Raw genomic sequence first — 17,627 nt, 5'->3', positions numbered from 1 at the left:
TCTTTGAATTTCCAGCGGGTCAGAGTATTTGGTGCAACACTTAAGATGTCATTCGAGACACCCATATCCCATATCAAATTGTCTGGGTTTGAATCCCAGTCTATTCCTAATTCTAGCTTCCTGCTGATGTGCACCCTGGGATGTAGCAAATGATGGCCGAAGTAGTTGAGTTTTTCTGCCACTCACACCAGAAACCTGGATTGAGTTTCCAGCTTTTGACTTTGGCTTGACCCAGTCTTGGTTGTTGTGGGCATTTAAGGAGTGAACTGGTGGATGAAATATCTCCCTCTGACTGTCTTTTTCTGTTTCTCTGCCTTTAAAATACATTTAAAAATGAAAAATTACTATTTTAAAAATATATTAAAGAAAGACATCCCTTCAGTAGTTTGAATTGCCAGAAACAATTTAATGCTATACTTTAAGACTCCATATTCCCTTATTCTATGTCACAATATGTGGACATATTATTTCATAATGTTCTCCTATTTGTCTTAGGCTGCAAGGAATCTCAGAACTAATGATTCAATTACAGTAACTATTTGATCCCCCCAATTTGGTATGACTATTTCCCTTCAATTTAATGATAGCAATACTGAGAATGATAATAAATAAGTAATAATAAATATAATAAAATATGAAATAATTATAAATAAATATAAAAATAAAATAAATGTAATATAGATAAATATAATAAATAATAATATTTTAAACAGTGTTTCATGGCATCTGACAATAGCTCTGTCATTGATATTACCATCTTATTCATCTAACAAATGAGCAAACTGATACATAATGAATTGATAACTTACTATCAATCCTGCAGCCATGAAAAAGCCTGAGGTTTGAACCTTGATGTGACAAACACAAGTCAAAGTATCTGCACACTTTTTATTTTTGACACTCAGTGGCTGAAGTTAATTTGTTATAGTAAGCAATGATAATAAAATGGAAGAGAGTAAAATTCTCTACTGAGGTAGATTTCTTTTCTACATTCTGTAAGGGCTTAATCAATGTTTCTACTGTAAGTAAGAATAGCCCCATAGGAACGCTGATAGAGTTCCAGAGGTTATCATTCCGTTCTGTGAAAAACACATTTTATTTTCAGCATTCAAGTTTTGGAAAAAGCTGCAGTAAAATATCACCTCCACCCTCTATTGCCATCACCTTCCTTCCCCAACTATAGGCAATCACTATGAATAGTTTCTATACATCCTTCTAGAATCAGTTTAGGCAGACCCAAGCAAGCATTAGTATTTATTCTTATCCTCCCCAACCCCTTTTTACACGGAAGATGACATACTTTTTCTCTATTCCAATTATTTTTTCTTTTATTTGATAATATATGTTAAATAATTTCATATTAACAAAAGTTTCTTCATTCTTTTTATACCTGTCTCATAATGCATTGTATGAATGTTATCCTATAATAAATCCAACTAGCAACTTTTTTTAAGATTTATTTATTTATTTGCAAGTCAGAGTCACAGAGAGAGAGGAGAGGCGGGGGAGGGGGGGTCTTCCATCCACTGGTTCACTCTCCAGATGGCTGCAATGTCCGGAGCTGCGCCGATCCGAAGCCAGGAGCCAGGAGCTTCTTCCGGGTCTCCCATGTGGGTGCAGGGGCCCAAGGACTTGGGTCATCCTCTACTGCTTTCCCAGGCTGTAGCAGAAAGGCGGATCAGAAGAGGAGCAGCCTGGACTTGAACCGGCGCCCATATAGGATGCCAGTGCTTCAGGCCAGGGCATTAACCCACTGCGCCACAGCGCCAGCCCCCCAACTAGCAACTTGTTGATAGACATTTGTTTCTTTTTCCACAAATTTTTATTATACTTAAAGAATGGTGCAAATAATACTTTATACATGTGTCATTTTGCACAAACATAAGAATTTCCATAGTATAACTTCACAGAGGTAGAATGTCTGGATCAAAGGATAGACCACTTTTCATTCTGATAGATTTTACCCATTGCTTTCCATTTCCAAGTAAGATTTGGGAAACTCATTATTATATTCATTGTTATATATTGGCAAAATGCCTGGCATAAAAACATTCAACAAAATGCTTTTTAAAGTATTATTTCATTATTCTCTTAACTCTACTTAACAATATTTTCTTCTGAAAAGTATGGGTCTCATTACTGAGTTATATTTGTTGATGCCAGAAGTATGTGAATACAAGAACAGAGAGACAAAAAAGATTCATGTTGAGTCATGCAAGAAAACATTATTTTTAGAGGACTTTGACCAGTGTGCCTGGTAGAGTCAAATTGACAAGGAAATGAGGTTAGGTGAGGGGACAATTGTCATGGGATCGCAAGGAATTTCCCTCTGGGGTACTCTAGCCCCACAGGCAGGGGATTGGAAATGAATGATATTGGTACACCCTTCTCTGTAGCAGAAGTTCAAGTGTATTTGATTGATATGCCAGAAGTTCTAATTTCATGACCCACAGGCTTCAGCAGGCATGCAGTGTCTCCTCAGCTTACTGACAACTCTTTCATCAGCAGCAGAGGATGACAGTATCAGCAATCATTTAATCTGCTGGCCCACAATCCAACTCAACAGGAAACTTGTTGAAAGGACAGACTCAGAATCTCTTGGTGCTATGATCATATTTCCTTGATTTTCAGGACATTTTGGTTATCAACTTGTCTCAGGAAGTTTTGGTTTAGATCAGTCAATTGTCCTATTAATATGGAAATAGAGGCCCAGGATGTTTCAAAATGAATTCATGATAGATGTGGAATATGCACCCAGGTCATTCCACCCTGCTTGGAAGTTGTCCTATCCATTTCCTGGAATGAACTGAAGGGTGAGAGCTAAGTAGTTAAGCTCTTTTCCATTTGCCCTCACTTGATTTGAAGCAGCCTCATTCCATTTGAGTGTCTATTGTAAGGAGTCCTGTATAAGATTTTTCTTATAGACACTGTGACCAAAATCTTTCAAAGCCTTTTATCACAGATTGAGAAGCAAGCAAACAAAAATCCTACAACCACCCAGCCCCTGGGAGAAAGTGGCCTTTGAATGAGTCCTTGCCAGGATACTGTCCTTGTTCTCTTTTGTGAGAGACTAGCTCCCACTGGGAGGAATACAAATGTTAGTTTTTATAGCAAGTTAGGTGTTGGCATTAAGGTACTAGTATACGGAGAATATATGAGATCTTGCAATCTGTCTGTTATTAGTGTAGTCAGAAAGTGAAAGGGGTTTCTGTTTCCATCTTTAACACTACTTATTTAAGTGAACTTGTCAAGTTACTTCCTATAGTAACTGGTTTCCTCATTGACAAAATGAAATGACTTAGACTACATAAACCCTGGACTATGGTAGTTCTCAAACTACCTGAGGAAACTACCTGGTTTCCTCATTGACAAAATGAAATGACTTAGACTACATAAACCCTGGACTGTGGTAGTTCTCAAACTTTGCTACCCATGGGACAATCTAAGATACCTTAAGAATTCTTTTTTTTTTTTTTAAAGATTTATTTATTTATTTGAAAGTCAGAGTTACACAGAGAGAAAAGAAGTGACAGAAAGAAAGAGAGGTCTTCTATCCGCTGGTTCACTCCCCAGTTGGCCACAATGGCCAGAGCAGAGCCGATCTGTAGCCAAGAGCCAGCAGCCTCCTCTGGGTCTCCCACACAGGTACAGGGACCCAAGCACTTGGGCCATCCTCCACTGCTTTCCCAGGCCACAGAAGAGAGCTGGATTGGAAGTGGAGTAGCCAGGACTTGAACTGGCACCCTTATGGGATGCTGGCACTGCAGGCAGCAGCTTTACCTGTTATGCCAGAGCGCTGGCCTCTTTTGGAAAAAAAAAAAAATTCCTGATGTACTGAAATGTGAGTGTCATTCACTAGGTTTCAATTTGCTGCACAGACTGCATGTTCAGGTTTTTTAAAACTCCCTAGTGTTTCTAATGTGCAGCTCAGGTTGTGAACAGCTATTTAGAGAGCAATATTTCCCATAGTACCAGCCCCACACCAACAGCTTCAGCCAGGAAGTTGTTAGAAATAAAAAAAATCTCAGCTTTCATCCTAGAATCAGAAACTCAGACAATGGTAACACAAATCTGCTTCAACACATATTTCAGATGACTCTGATGTGCATGGCACTGTAAGAGTCATTGAAATATAACGTCTATAAACTTACTGGGATGGGTATCGATGGGTATCCTTGAGCTCGGCCCATAAGTAGGGGAAGAATGAAGAAAGTGAGGTGGAGAAACAGGAAGTGCTCATTTTCCAGTTTATATTTACATCCAGAAAATTGGAAGGCTATTATTCTGTATTTTAATGGCATGCACTTTCTGAAGAGAGAAAAAGATTGATTGGAAAATGCACAATTATTAAATGTTTTGAACTTCCTGATAAATATGTTTCTTGGTGAATTTAGTGCTCTGAAAAATGGCTGTCTTCATTTCTATGAAAAGGTATGAGTAAGGTTATAGGAGTCAGGATTTGCATCAATTTTGCTCCACCCAAGAAAGCACGTTGGTAAGTAACAGAGTTCAAGACTAAGTTTTCTATGTCTTGGGGGCTGACACTGTGGCGTGGTAGGCTAAGCTTCTGTCTGTGGCATTGGCATCCCATATGGACACTGGATTGTGTCTGCTCCTCTTCTGATCCAGCTCTCAGATTATGTCCTGAGAAGGCAGTAGAAGATGGCCCAGGTCCTTGGACTCCTGCACCCATGTGGGAAACCCAGAAGAAGGTCTTATCTCCTGCCTTTGGATCCATCCAGCCCCTGCCATTGCAGCCATTTGGGGAGTAAACCAGTGGATGGAAGACCTTTCTCTCTGTATCTCCCTCTGTCTATAACTCTACCTCTCAAAAAATAAATAAAATATTTTGAGAGAAAAAAGAATTATATCTTTCCTGATTAGCTTTCTGGAGGAGCTTCTGTAATATACTAACTGATCACATTTGAATAGGGCTATATATTCTCTTAACTATGTGTTGTCTTCTTTCCACTCAGCCAGGTGCCATTGAGACTGCCATGGAAGACTTGAAAGGCCACATAGCTAAGACTTCTGGAGAGACAATTCAAGGATTCTGGCTCTTGACAGAGTGAGTAGTAATGGCCAAGTGAAGGACAAAGTATTTTCCTTGATGCTACTATAGCACAATAGGAGATGGAATTTCCTCTGGTTGCTATATAAAAGTGCATGGTTGACTTACACAGGTATGGAGTCAAGTTTCCTGGTATGATCAAATTTGACTCCTAGAACTCTTTTGTGGACTGATCCACTCACTCACTCATCACTTCCACAACTTTAGGTTAGGCCTGCATTATTGACTTCAAAGATTTTATTAGCTTCTTAATTCTCTAGTTCCAATCTGTCTCCATTAAAAGCATTCTGCCACAGTGTCTTGGCTTTCCATCCTGAAATGCTGTCATGGGCTTTCCAGCCAGATCTGAATGCCTTAAAGGCTGAATTTGCGATCAGAGTGCTGTTTATGGCATTTGTCATTCTATGAATCTGCTGTGTGGTCTGCATCCCATGTTGGAACATTCTCTCCTTTTTGATTCTCTCTATTGTTATTACCAGACACATGGTCTTATTTATGTGATCACTTTGACACTTAATCCTACCTATATGATCAATTACAAACTTATTATGATCACTTTAACACATAAGATGGCATTAGTACCCACCCTGCTTAATAGGATTTGGAGTCCCATGGCAAGTTTTTAGTTTTACCCTGGAGGTAAGTCTGTGGGAATGTGTGCCAAACCGTATAGCTCCTCCCTCTCTTATTACCACACTTTGTTTTTGCTGGGATCTATTTTCAATTGACTTTATACATCTATGATTAATTCCATGTTAAATGAAGAATTCAACCAAGACACTGTGGTTAAAAAATGTCCTACATGAAGGATCTCTGTGAGTGAGACCCGAGTGGAAAGGGGCCATCAAAGAAGGATGTTCTTTTCTCTGAAGGGAGGAGAGAAAATCCACTTTGCTTATGGCCATGTCTAAATACTGACAGAGTTTTTGGACTCAAAAGGCTTCCATAGCCTTGGCAGCTCATGTCAACAGCCTTGGGTGATTACTGATGTCATAAATAAGAGTGTTAATTTTTAAATCAACAACAGGAGTCACTGTGCACTTACTCCCTATGTAGGACCTCTGTCCTTAAAGAGTTGTACTATGAGAATTAACTGTAAAACTTGTTCTCAAACAGTACTTTACACTTTGTGTGTGTGTGTGCAAATTGTTGAAATCTTTACCTAGTATAGAGTTGCTCTTCTGTATATGAAGATAATTAAAAATGAATCTTAATGAAGAATGGGATGAGAGAGGGAGTAGGAGGTGGGATAGAAGTTGGGGTAGGGGACAGAGTGGGGGTGGGAGGGTGGGTATGGGGGAAAGAACCATTATATTCCTAAAGCAGTACCTGTGGAATTTGTATTCATTAAATAAAAGCTTTCTTTTTTTTAAAAAAAAAAAAGCACTCTGCCTTTTACTACATTGGTCTACCAATTATGCTGTTCTGGGTGCAGTGGAAAGGAATGATAGGAAAGAGGATATATGAGGTCAACACAGAAAATTTGAATTATATTTTATGTGCAATTATATAAACAACAAAAGTGGAGACATTAGGCAACATAGAGAAGATAGCATACCTGTCAGGAATTAGGATAAAAATCAACTCTAATACTGAAGTCTTTATTGCTTTAATAATTGTATACATCCCCGAAGCTTATGTTAACTATTAGAGCTTTCTTTGCAATTGGTGCTATGAAAATGATAATTTCATTTCTGCCTGCCCAGAGAGTCTATTGTCTGTTTGACCTTTGATCCTTTCTTCATCCACTAGGTTAATATTAGTAGTTACCTAATCTTTACAATGGCAAGTAAAATATCCACATAATATGGGAAGAGGACTACTCATGTTTACTGTATAACTCATTACTGGATAATCTGTTAGACTATCCACCTCAGATGCTTAATGGGGTCCTATAAGTTCTGCTCTCTGGCTTGGAAATCCAGTCACCAAAGGATCCAGCAGAGAAGCTCAATGATCCCTATACATAGAGTGAAGGCTCATTTCATCTTACCCATGGGCAGAACATTCTTGACTATGTTTCAAACACTTGATTATTTATTTATTTTTTAAAAGATTTATTTATTTATTTGAGAAGCAGAGTTACAGAGAGGCAGAGGTAAAGAGAAAGAGAGAGAGAAGTCTTCCATCCGCTGGTTCACTCCCCAAGTGGCTGCAACTGTCAGAGCTGTGCCAATCTGAAGCCAGGAGCCAGGAGCTTATTCCTGGTCTCCCACATGGTTACAGGGGCCCAAGGACTTGGGCCATCCTCCACTGCTTTCCCAGGCCATAGCAGAGAGCTAGATTGGAAGTGGAGCAGCTGAGACTCAAACCAGTGACCGTATGGAATGCCAGAACTGCAGACAGCAGCTTTATCTGCTACATCACAGTCCCGGCCCCACACGTGATTGTTTAACCATAACACAACCAGCATAAGAAATTCTTCAATCAATTATATGTAATGCCAGTTCACATGTGAGTTCATCTGATTATTGTTTCAAATGGGTTCCAAGAGTTGAATGAAAATGAACCTTTGAAAACTAACGTATCATTTTTGAATCTTTCTTCATCCCTGAAGTAGAGATAGTGATATATATTATATATGTACATACATATATGTGCATACATATGTATGTGCATATATGTGTATACATGTGTATGTACATATATGTATGCATATATATCATACATATATATACACATGTATATATGAAAACTTGAGAGGAATAAATGAAGCAACATTGGTAAAAATCTTAGCAGAGTTTCTAGCACATAGTGGATTTTCAAGGGCAATCAGTGTTTCTCTTCTACTCACTAAGAACTAAATATTGGTAAAAGGCTTTTTGCTGTTTTTGGTGGTGGTGGCTTCTGCCTTCATTTCTTTCCTATCCAGCTCTATTATCTCAGAGTTATCTCCTATGAAAAGTAAAGTCTAGGGATAGGTGTTTGGCACAACAGGTAAGTTGCTGTTTGAGATACACACATCCCTTATGGGAGTGCCTAGTTCAAGTCCCAGCTCTTCTGCTTCCAATCCATCTTCCTGCTGATGTGCTCCCTGGGAGGCATCAGATGAGGTCCCAGTGCTTGTGTCCCTGCCACCACCTGGGGGACTCCGATTGAGCTCCAGGCTCCTGATTTCAGTCTGGTCTATTCCTGGCTATTGGAGGCATTTGGGGAAGACAATGGATATCTGTCTCTGTGTCTCTATGTCTCTGACTTTCAAATAAAATGAAAATAAATAAATAATCACAAGAAAAGTCTGTAATTCAGGATTTATGAAGTCACTTTTACTAAATAACATTTCATTCCCTACTCCCTACTTTCCACTCCTTATCACAGAGTAAAATTTGACTTATGTACATGAAAAATCTATCTTTATTAGGACAGATGTCTACAAAGACTCTGTCCAGTAAAATTTAAGAATGATATATTACAAGAGTTATAATGACCTGTGATTGTTTTAAAATCTGTACAAGAGAGAAAAGTTACCTTTTCATTTGGTTATTATTTATAGACTTTGCCTATATTTCAGCTGAAATAGCATCTTTTTCCATCTTGAACTCATTAAGTGTTTGACTATAATGAGAAATTAAAATATGTTATCTGAAAATTTAAAAAAGAAAAAGAGAAAAATATATTATATATATATATTATATATATATATTATATATATATATTATATCTATGACTGCCATTGAATCTGTTCTATTTTTATTAATATCACATTAACATGAAAAAGTAAAAAAGTGAACATTTATCTAATTTGTTTGTACAATGTATTTCCCTTATAAAGAAGAATGAAAAATATGGTCTTTTAAAATCCAACTGTGGCTGTTTTCAAATAATAGAGCCAGTGATCTTTTTAATATTGCATATTTTAATTATTTGATGTTATTTGTATAGAAATGTGTCTTTTTGGAATCCATTTGATTGCTTTTGCTCAGTGATTATAAATACTTTTAGTCATAAGCTTTCCATACAAAAATCAAATTGTATAATCTACATTGAAGCTTAGCACCGTAATTCTCTGTTGTTATTTTAGCATCAACTAGAACAATTAGTAAAACAAGTAGTTTTCAGATAAATGTGAACAGCTGTGCCCTCAAAGACACAATTTTTGAACCGAGCTCTGAGCTCTGAAACTGATAGGAAGGTTCAGTATTGCTGGGGTATATTAGGAGATTCTAGTTTTCTAGTTTCTCTCTCTTCCACATTTAAATTTAGGATAACAGTGAAGGATGTAGCCTGTGAATATAGAATTTAATGCATTCATAAGCTTGTTTGTTTTCAGCATTTCTTCCTTTGCCCTTTGGAATCCATTTTTCTTTTTTAAATGATAGTGCTTTTTTGGTCTTCCTCTCTGGCAAAATCTTCCAACTCCTCTTCCCCATTTAAGGTCATTCTCCATAGAAGTTCTGGTTTCAGTCATTTCTAGCATAGTGAGAATTTGCCAGTTTCTTTTTTTTTTTTTTTGTCATTAAACCTTATAGATCGTTTGATTACATGTTATGAAATGGAAAGAGATGACAAAATTGGTGAGGTTCTCATCAATGTAGATGTTCAAGCAGGTGATGTGAGGCCCACTGTCAGAAATAGTATTGATGGAGGCTTTGGATGATTTTTCACATTCAAGTCTGTTTGCAGATTTTTTTAATTGAAGACTATAATATATAAATGTAGGGAAATGCAAAGACAACAAAAGAAAAGAAAACCAACAAGCTAATCCTATCTACCTAAGACAACAACAGCAAAATCAATAAAATCAACACCCTGGCCCAGAAAGGTGACAGCCTGGGGTTCCCCTGCCCCAATGCCTCTTTTTTAATAATCAAAGGAGACCTATTCCTTTAGATATTATGGATTATTGGGGCTATAATACAAACAAGCTCCTCTAATCCCACCAACCACACAAGACTGTCCTCATGCAATACACTTAAATGTGGGTAACAAATGACAAGGCTTCATCACGGTGACATTTAGTTCCTTCCATAGAGATGAGACACCTTGATTGAATATCTGGTAATTTGAAGCAAGTTTGCTTTTAATAAAAAATTCCAGGTTCAAAATGATGAGAATAAAAGTCTTTTTTAATGTATAAAGCACATTACAGGGTATTTTTGAATTCATGAACTTGCTTTATCCTCAAGGCACCCTCGATACCTCAATAGTTTCATGCTTTTTATTAATAATTAATAACTTTGAAGTAAGTGGACTAACTTCCCAAAATTGAAGATACAGACTAGCTGATTGGATTGAAAAATCAAGTTCTGGGGCCGGTGCCGTGGCTCACTTGGTTAATCCTCCGCCTGCGGCGCAGGCATCCCATATGGGTGCCAGATTCTAGTCTCAGTTGCTCCTCTTCCAATCTGGCTCTCTGCTGTGGCCCGGGAGTGCAGTGGAGGATGGCCCAAGTGTTTGGGCCCTGCACCTGCATGGGAGACCAGGAGGAAACACCTGACTCCTGACTTCAGATCGGCATAGCACCGGACATATTGGCCATTTGGGGAGTGAACCAACAGAAGAAAGACCTTTCTCTCTCTCTCTTTCTCACTGTCTATAACTCTACCTGTCAAATAAATTTTAAAAAATCATTTAAAAAATCAAGTTCCAAGGATATGTTGCCTATAAGAAATTCACTTTACCATTAAAGACACACGTAGAAAGAAAGTGAAAGGATGGGAAAAGATATTCTATGCAAATAGAATTGAAAAAAATGAGTAGGAATAGCCATATTGATGACAGACAGATAGAGTTTAAGACAAAAACCAAAAAAGGTCAGACGTGATCACTGCATAATGATGAAGGGATCAATTCAAAGGGAAGTTTTGGTGACTGTAAATTTGTATATATCAAATGTTGGAGCATCCAGTTGTTTAAAACAAACACTATTAGATTTAATATTCAACATGCTAATTTCATCATCCAGGCAAAAAGAAAATCAGCCGATTTCATGGTTAAACTGCACTATAGACCAACTGGTTCTAGCAGATATTTATAAACATACCATCCAACAGCTGCAGAGAATACATTCTTTTCATGAGTGCACAGAACATTTTCAAGGATAAACCACTCATTAGACCACAGAACAAGTGTTAACCAATGTAAAAAGCAATTGAAATTGTTTTTTTGACAGGCAGAGTTAGACAGAGAGAGAGAGAGAAAGGTCTTCCTTCCATTGGTTCACCCCCCAAATGGACGCTACAGCCAGCATGCTGTGCCAATCCGAAGCCAGGAGCCAGGTGCTTCCTCCTGGTCTCCCATGCAGGTGCAGGGCCCAAGGACTTGGGCCATCCTCCACTGCACTCCCAGGCCACAGCAGAGAGCTGGACTGGAAGAGGAGCAACTGGGACAGAATCCAGTGCCCCAACCAGGACTAGAACCCGGGGTACAGTTGCCACAGGCGAAAGATTAGCCTAGTGAGCTGAAATTTTGTCATGTATCTTTTCTGACCACAGAGGAATAAATAACAACAGAAACTGTAGAAATTATATAAATATACGTAGACTGGATAATGTTTTTCAGAATGAATAATGGACTGTTTAAATAGTCAAAAGGTAAATTGGAACATTCCTTGAAATGAATGAAACTGAGCACAACAACATACCCCAAATTATGAAATACAGCAAGAGAAGTACTAAGAGGGAAGCTTATAGCAATAAGCAGCCACATCGAACAAAAATGAGAAAGATATCAAATAAACAATCTAACAATGTATCTCAAGGGCCGAGGAAAGCAAGAATTCTGTAGAAGGAAAGAAAAAGAAAGACAAAGAAACCAATACAAAAGATTAATGACATGAGAATTGATTTTTTTAAAAGCTAAAGAAATTGATAAGCCTTTAGAATAAGAAAAAAGGAGAAAAGGCTCAAACTAATAAAATATGATTCTCATTATAAATTTTTATTTATTTATTTACTTATTTGAGAGAGATCTTCCATCTGCTGGTTCACTCCTCAAATGCCTTCAATAGCTGTGACTGAGTCATACTGAAGCCAGAAGCCAGGGACTGACTAATCCAGGTATCCCCCATGAGTGGCAGGGACCCAAGTACTTGACCCATCACTGCTGAATCTCAGAACGCACAGCATCAGGGAGCTAAAATGGGGGATTGGAGCCAGGTGTTGGACCCAGACATTCTGGTGGCGTCTTAACCATTATACCAAACACTTGGGCCATGATTCTCATTTTACTAATAAGAAATAGAGGCTGGAGAGCATGAAATGGCCAGATGAAAATGGTATAAGTAGTAGGGAATGAAGAAAGACGGCACACCTGTATCAGTCTTGAGGTTGGCTGGATTCTGATTCCCCCCAAAGAGGTATAATATGCAGATATGGGATGATTGATGCACTCAGTTCAGTCTTTACTCATAGCGAGTCAGATCCCTCAAAATAATTGATGTAAGAGAGTCGGGTAGGGTTTTCAGGGTAGGATATTGGAAAAGTGCTCAAGGGCCTTATAAAAGAACCTGAATTCTATCTCATAGGTGATGACAGGAGAAGTATGGGGAAAATGCGGCTGTATTTTGTGAAGATCACCATTGGTCCACAATTCCTTGTCTAAAATAGTTGGGATCACTTGTGAATCAGAATCAAAAAATTTTCAGGTTTTAGAAAAGTAAAACAACAAATACGTTGTTCATTTTATGCTGCAAGTGAAAATCTAGGCCAACTTCATTATGCCCCAACCATAATGAAATCTAGAGCTTGATTTCTTAATTTCTTATTTTGTTGATTGTATAAACTTAAGAAAGTAATGGAGAATATGTTCACAATACAGCTAAAAGTGTGTATGCCTGGAGCTTTTATATTGTATTAATGCAACAATGAGAGAATATTCTGGTCCTCAAACACTGTTGTCCAGTTCCTCAAGCAGCTGTCTTTTTGGTGGATGAATAGAAGGTGACACTGGGAAGGTTATTGCAGCCAGGCAGAGAGGCTTACGGTTTGCAGAGGGACTGTGCTGTGGGTCTGTGCTTTGTCAGACTCCACTGGCTGGCCTCACAGCTCCTCACTGACCCATTGGTACAGGCTGGAGGTCATAGAAAACCTCTTCTTCCTAGAGTTATCCCTCTGATGGTCTATACTGCAGGAGATTAAGATAGTGCCCACGTTAAAGGGGGAGGGGAAAAGGGATTCCTTTGACTTCCACAGAGCATATATTGAAGGTACATTTGGACCTGAGAGGCAGCAAATCGGTAATGGACACAACCGGGCCCTACAAATCTTTGTGTTTAACTGTATGTGAGGAGAATCCATGGTAACTCTTGAGTATGCTCTGGGAAACGGGAGGGTTGCCTGGGCCACCATTTCAGGTTTCCAAGGAAATGATAATTCTACTTTAACAAGAACCCAATACATGATAAACATCGAGGAAAAATCTTTGTGCACATAATCTGACTTAATCTTCTTAAAAATCTTGTCACTCACCTTTTACTGACCTGGTTGAGCACATTTTTTGGGAAAAAAGGCTCTGAGGTGTCCTAGAACATCCAAATGGAGATGTTGAGTGAGTAATTACACATATATATGAGTCGAGTTACTATCTTCGAAAGTAGTTTTTCAAAGGGAATAGTGAGGGGCCGGTGCTGTGGCATAGTAGGCTAAGCCTCGGCCTGCATCGCCAGCATCCCATATGGGTGCCGGTATGTATTTCGGCGGCTCCTTTTCTGATCCAGCTCTCCGCTTATGTCCTGGGAACTCAGTGGAAAATGGCCCACATTCCTGGGCCCCCATACACACTTGAGAAATCCAGAGGAAGCTCTTGGCTCCTGACTTCGGATCAGCCCAGCTCTGGCTGTTGCAGTCATTTGGGGAGTGAACCAGTGGATGGAAGACCTTTGTCTCTGTCTTTCCCTTTCTCTGTGACTCTGCCTCTTAAATAAATAAATAAAATATTTATTTTTTAAAAAACAAAAGGAACAGTGATTCTGATGTGTTTATTTCTTATAGCACTTTCAAAGGAAGTTAAGGGCATTAAAAAATACCGTATTTAGATCACTAAAGCCATTTGCCAAACAACTAATGTTTTACATAGAGAGCAATGTATTACTATGTAATGTATTACTATGTAAAATAAGAAACGTGAGCTTGAAGACATTCTGGAAGAGGCCACAAGGAAAATGAACAGAGAAGCCAAGAGGTAAACCGGGAGGTTCAGCCACAAACCCCAGCTAGACTGCAGTTCAGCTAAAACCGTGAATAATACACTCAGGCGTTTCCAGCTGGGATCCTGGCCTCCAGCCCAGCCCAGACAGGAACTTTATGTGTCTCTACAGCTATAAAGACAGGAGAGTGCTTATGTCAACCTTGCCTCCTCCTCTCACACTCTTGTTCCTTCCTTCTGTAAAAGGACTTTTTACAGAAATTGTCTGCATGCTTTGAGAAGTGAGCCATTAAGTCAGCACAAAGAAGAACATCTCGACCCTCTCTGGAGTCTTAGGAATATGATATGATGGCAGTGGAGTGGCTCTTCTGCAGGATGTACTCAACATGCTTTTATCTGTGTGGGTAGGGAGGCAGGAGATGGGCCCTCCCCTTCTGACACATCAGTGTGAAGTGGTGCTGGGGGAGAGTTGTCCTTATTCTTCTTATTCCTAAATGGGAAGACTTGCCTCTGGTGGCTGGGATCAAGTAGTTCTTGTTCTTCATGTTTGTAAGCAATGCTTAGAGTCGGCTACATCGTCTACTTTCCGGCATCTACCCTGTTTCTGTGTCAGGATTTTGTCATAATACATATGTGAAATCCAACTAACTGCCCATGTCAAATATACCAAAATAAAAATGATGGTGAAGAAGTGGCCTGCTACCATAGAAGGATGCCCGAATTTGGATTCAGAGACCTGGATTTGCATCCTGGATTTGCTCTGTATAATGAGTTGGCTGGATGAACCTGGGTAGGAATTTCCTTTGTTTTGTTAATTAGTGAATTTGCTGTAAGATGTTGTTTGGTCCATTAGAGATTCATTGATCTTGAAAGTAGCATACCTACTATTAATTCTTAGTATTCCAGCTTTTTTCCTTACAATTTTGCCTAAGATTGTTATGAATTAATAATAACAACAACATTTATTGAATACTTCAAATGTACTATCTATGTATGCATTTGCCATTAGATGAGTATAATGCTTGCAGTTTGGCTGCTCTTCCCTAAATGGTACTTCTGTCAGTTGTTTTCTTGTGTATTTCCTTGTTACCATGTAGCTTTTTGTAAAGTTGTTCAATCACTCACCTTTTATTGAACAATGACTTTCTAAACTCTGACTACACGAGTTTAAAAGTGTATTGTTATTGGCCGGCGCCGTTGCTCAATAGGCTAATCCTCCACCTCGCGGCGCCGGCACACCGGGTTCTAGTCTTGGTCGGGGCGCCAGATTCTGTCCTGGTGGCCCCTCTTCCAGGCCAGCTCTCTGCTGTGGCCCGGGAGTGCAGTGGAGGATGGCCCAAGTCCTTGGGCCCTGCACCCGCATGGGAGACCAGGAGAAGCACCTGGTTCCTTGCTTCAGATCAGCGTGATGCGCCAGCCACAGCACACTGGCCACGGCGGCCATTGGAGGGTGAACCAACAGCAAAGGAAGACCTTTCTCTCTGTCTCTCTCTTTCTCACTGTCCTCTCTGCCTGTCCAAAAAAAAAAAGTGTATTGTTATTATTATTATTTCAAAATTGAAGCACCAAGTAAGAGCTATCAGCGAAGCAGAGTAACACTTTATGATTGGAAGAGAAACCAAAATATATGAAGCACCCCCATTTGATTCTTGATAAAAATAAGAAATATTTTATAGCACCTTCTAGTTTAAAAGTGCTCTTCTTCAATCTTCTTAGCAGTAGTCTGTGGTGGGAAACGTTGCCCCTCGTTTGTAGCAGAGGGAATCAACGCTCAGGAGAGTAACACAGCTCTAAAGTAGCAGACTTAAGGCTCCAACTCACTATGCTGCCCTGACTTTTGCTAAAATAGCCTTTGCACAACTGTGCAAAGATCCCACCTGTGCCTTGCTGCTGTATCGTAGCCTCCTGCTGAGCAAGCACTGCCTTTTTCAGATTTGCCATCCCCAGAAGAGCTGACGGTGGTTCCTCTGGCAGACACACGCTTCAAAGACTGAGAATTCTGTTTCTTGGACTTGGTGGGGTAGGTGGAAGGAAGGTTTCCCAGAAGGAAGAGCTCTTTCAGATCTTCAAATGAAAAAGCAAGGCAGCCTGGGGAACAAATGAACATTTAGGGAAAGGTGACCAGGTAGCTTTTCCCAGGCCCAGGCTTGCCTCTTTGGAGTCCCTGGATCCCAAAGCATCCCTGCATGAGCTCACTCTCACACCTGATGTCCTGAAACAGACCCAGGAGGGGAGGCAGGGAGGAAGGAGCAGCTCTATTTTCTGGATGAAGAAGCCCAGAGATTGAATGACCTGTCCAAGGGCAACCACTTATTAAGGGTCACGGGAGAGCTTGACTTCATGACACAGCTCTCCTTGCCTGGTTGTCTTCTCATTACACTGCTCCTGCTGCCTTTTGTGATTTTCTCATCTCCCGACACAGCGATCATTGCGGTTTAAATTGGTTAAATGATCTTTGTGCCTGCGACTGCCTTCTTTGTTGATTGTCTTGTATTTGTAGGGAGGAGGGTCAGAGGTCCACTGGGCAGGTTCAGAGACATTTTCCTCTTCATATATGTCTCTGGCTTGTGCTATTCATTTGACTTCATTTATTCTTTGCCCAGAAACAACTGCAAAAGTCAGAAATCTCTAGGGAATGATGGGTGACATTGATAGATCAAAGCCAATCCCACTTTTATCTTGTCACCGTCTCCTAATGTTGTAAGTATTGCCAAACTAATTCTGTAATGAAAGCTACTATTACAAATAATTTAGAAGAAGACCAAAGACCTGAAGGCTGAGATTTCTAATTTTCTGTAGTCCTGAATAATTTAAGGGTAAAAGCACTATGAAAATTAAGTTAACATTCTGAACTGCATCTTTCAACCATGTCCATTTTTTCATACTTGCAAGTATTCTAGATCCTTGTTATTCAAATCATGATCCTGTGGTCATTAACATCAGTGGCACTTTGGAGCTTATCAGAATAAGGATGCACAAGGCTCCACTCAGACCCACTGAACCTGAATTTTCAAAGGATCCCCAGTTGATTCCTATGACACTGGAATTTGTGAGCGCTGGTCCAGATCACTCTCATGTTCATGGTCTAGGGAATTCTGTGAGTCCTCACAGCTTCCATATTCTTCTGTTGCATCCTCAAAACCCTGAATGTCTTCTCTGAATTTCTCTCTCTGGGCCTTGTTACCAATATACACCTTTCAAATTTCATCATTCAAATTGAACTGTCTAGTTGACTGACGCCTTGACCTCATGATTGTACTCACCCAGTTTCCTCTATTTTGTGTGTTTCTTTCCTTCCTGATGAGCCAAGCCTTTCCATGTTAATTCAACAAAAGTCAGCATATTTCTCTTCTTTGTGTTCACATGATACCGCATAGTATGGTTCATTGTCCACATTGTGAAGAAAACGTTCCTCAAGGCAGGCATGATCTTGATCTACTTCTATCTAAGCTGTGTCTGCCCACCTTCCAGT

At 39.5% G+C, this 17,627-nt stretch overlaps 1 protein-coding gene across 2 annotated transcripts in view; it reads left to right on the top strand.

The window, feature by feature from the left end:
• Nucleotides 1-17,627, top strand: part of TPRG1 (tumor protein p63 regulated 1) — a 194,398-nt gene that overhangs the window by 76,610 nt on the left and 100,161 nt on the right. For both annotated transcript variants that reach the window (XM_089330863.1, XM_089330864.1), the window contains exon 3: nucleotides 4,977-5,068. In XM_089330863.1, coding sequence (XP_089186989.1) covers nucleotides 4,977-5,068 — 92 coding nt within the window. The remainder of the gene's footprint in view (nucleotides 1-4,976; nucleotides 5,069-17,627) is intronic.

The sequence above is a fragment of the Oryctolagus cuniculus genome, chromosome 4 (genome assembly GCF_051225735.1).
Source record: "Oryctolagus cuniculus isolate XC-2025 breed Fujian yellow rabbit chromosome 4, ASM5122573v1, whole genome shotgun sequence".
In the NCBI taxonomy this organism is placed as follows: domain Eukaryota; kingdom Metazoa; phylum Chordata; class Mammalia; order Lagomorpha; family Leporidae; genus Oryctolagus; species Oryctolagus cuniculus.
This window is presented reverse-complemented; position numbering and strand designations above follow the sequence as displayed.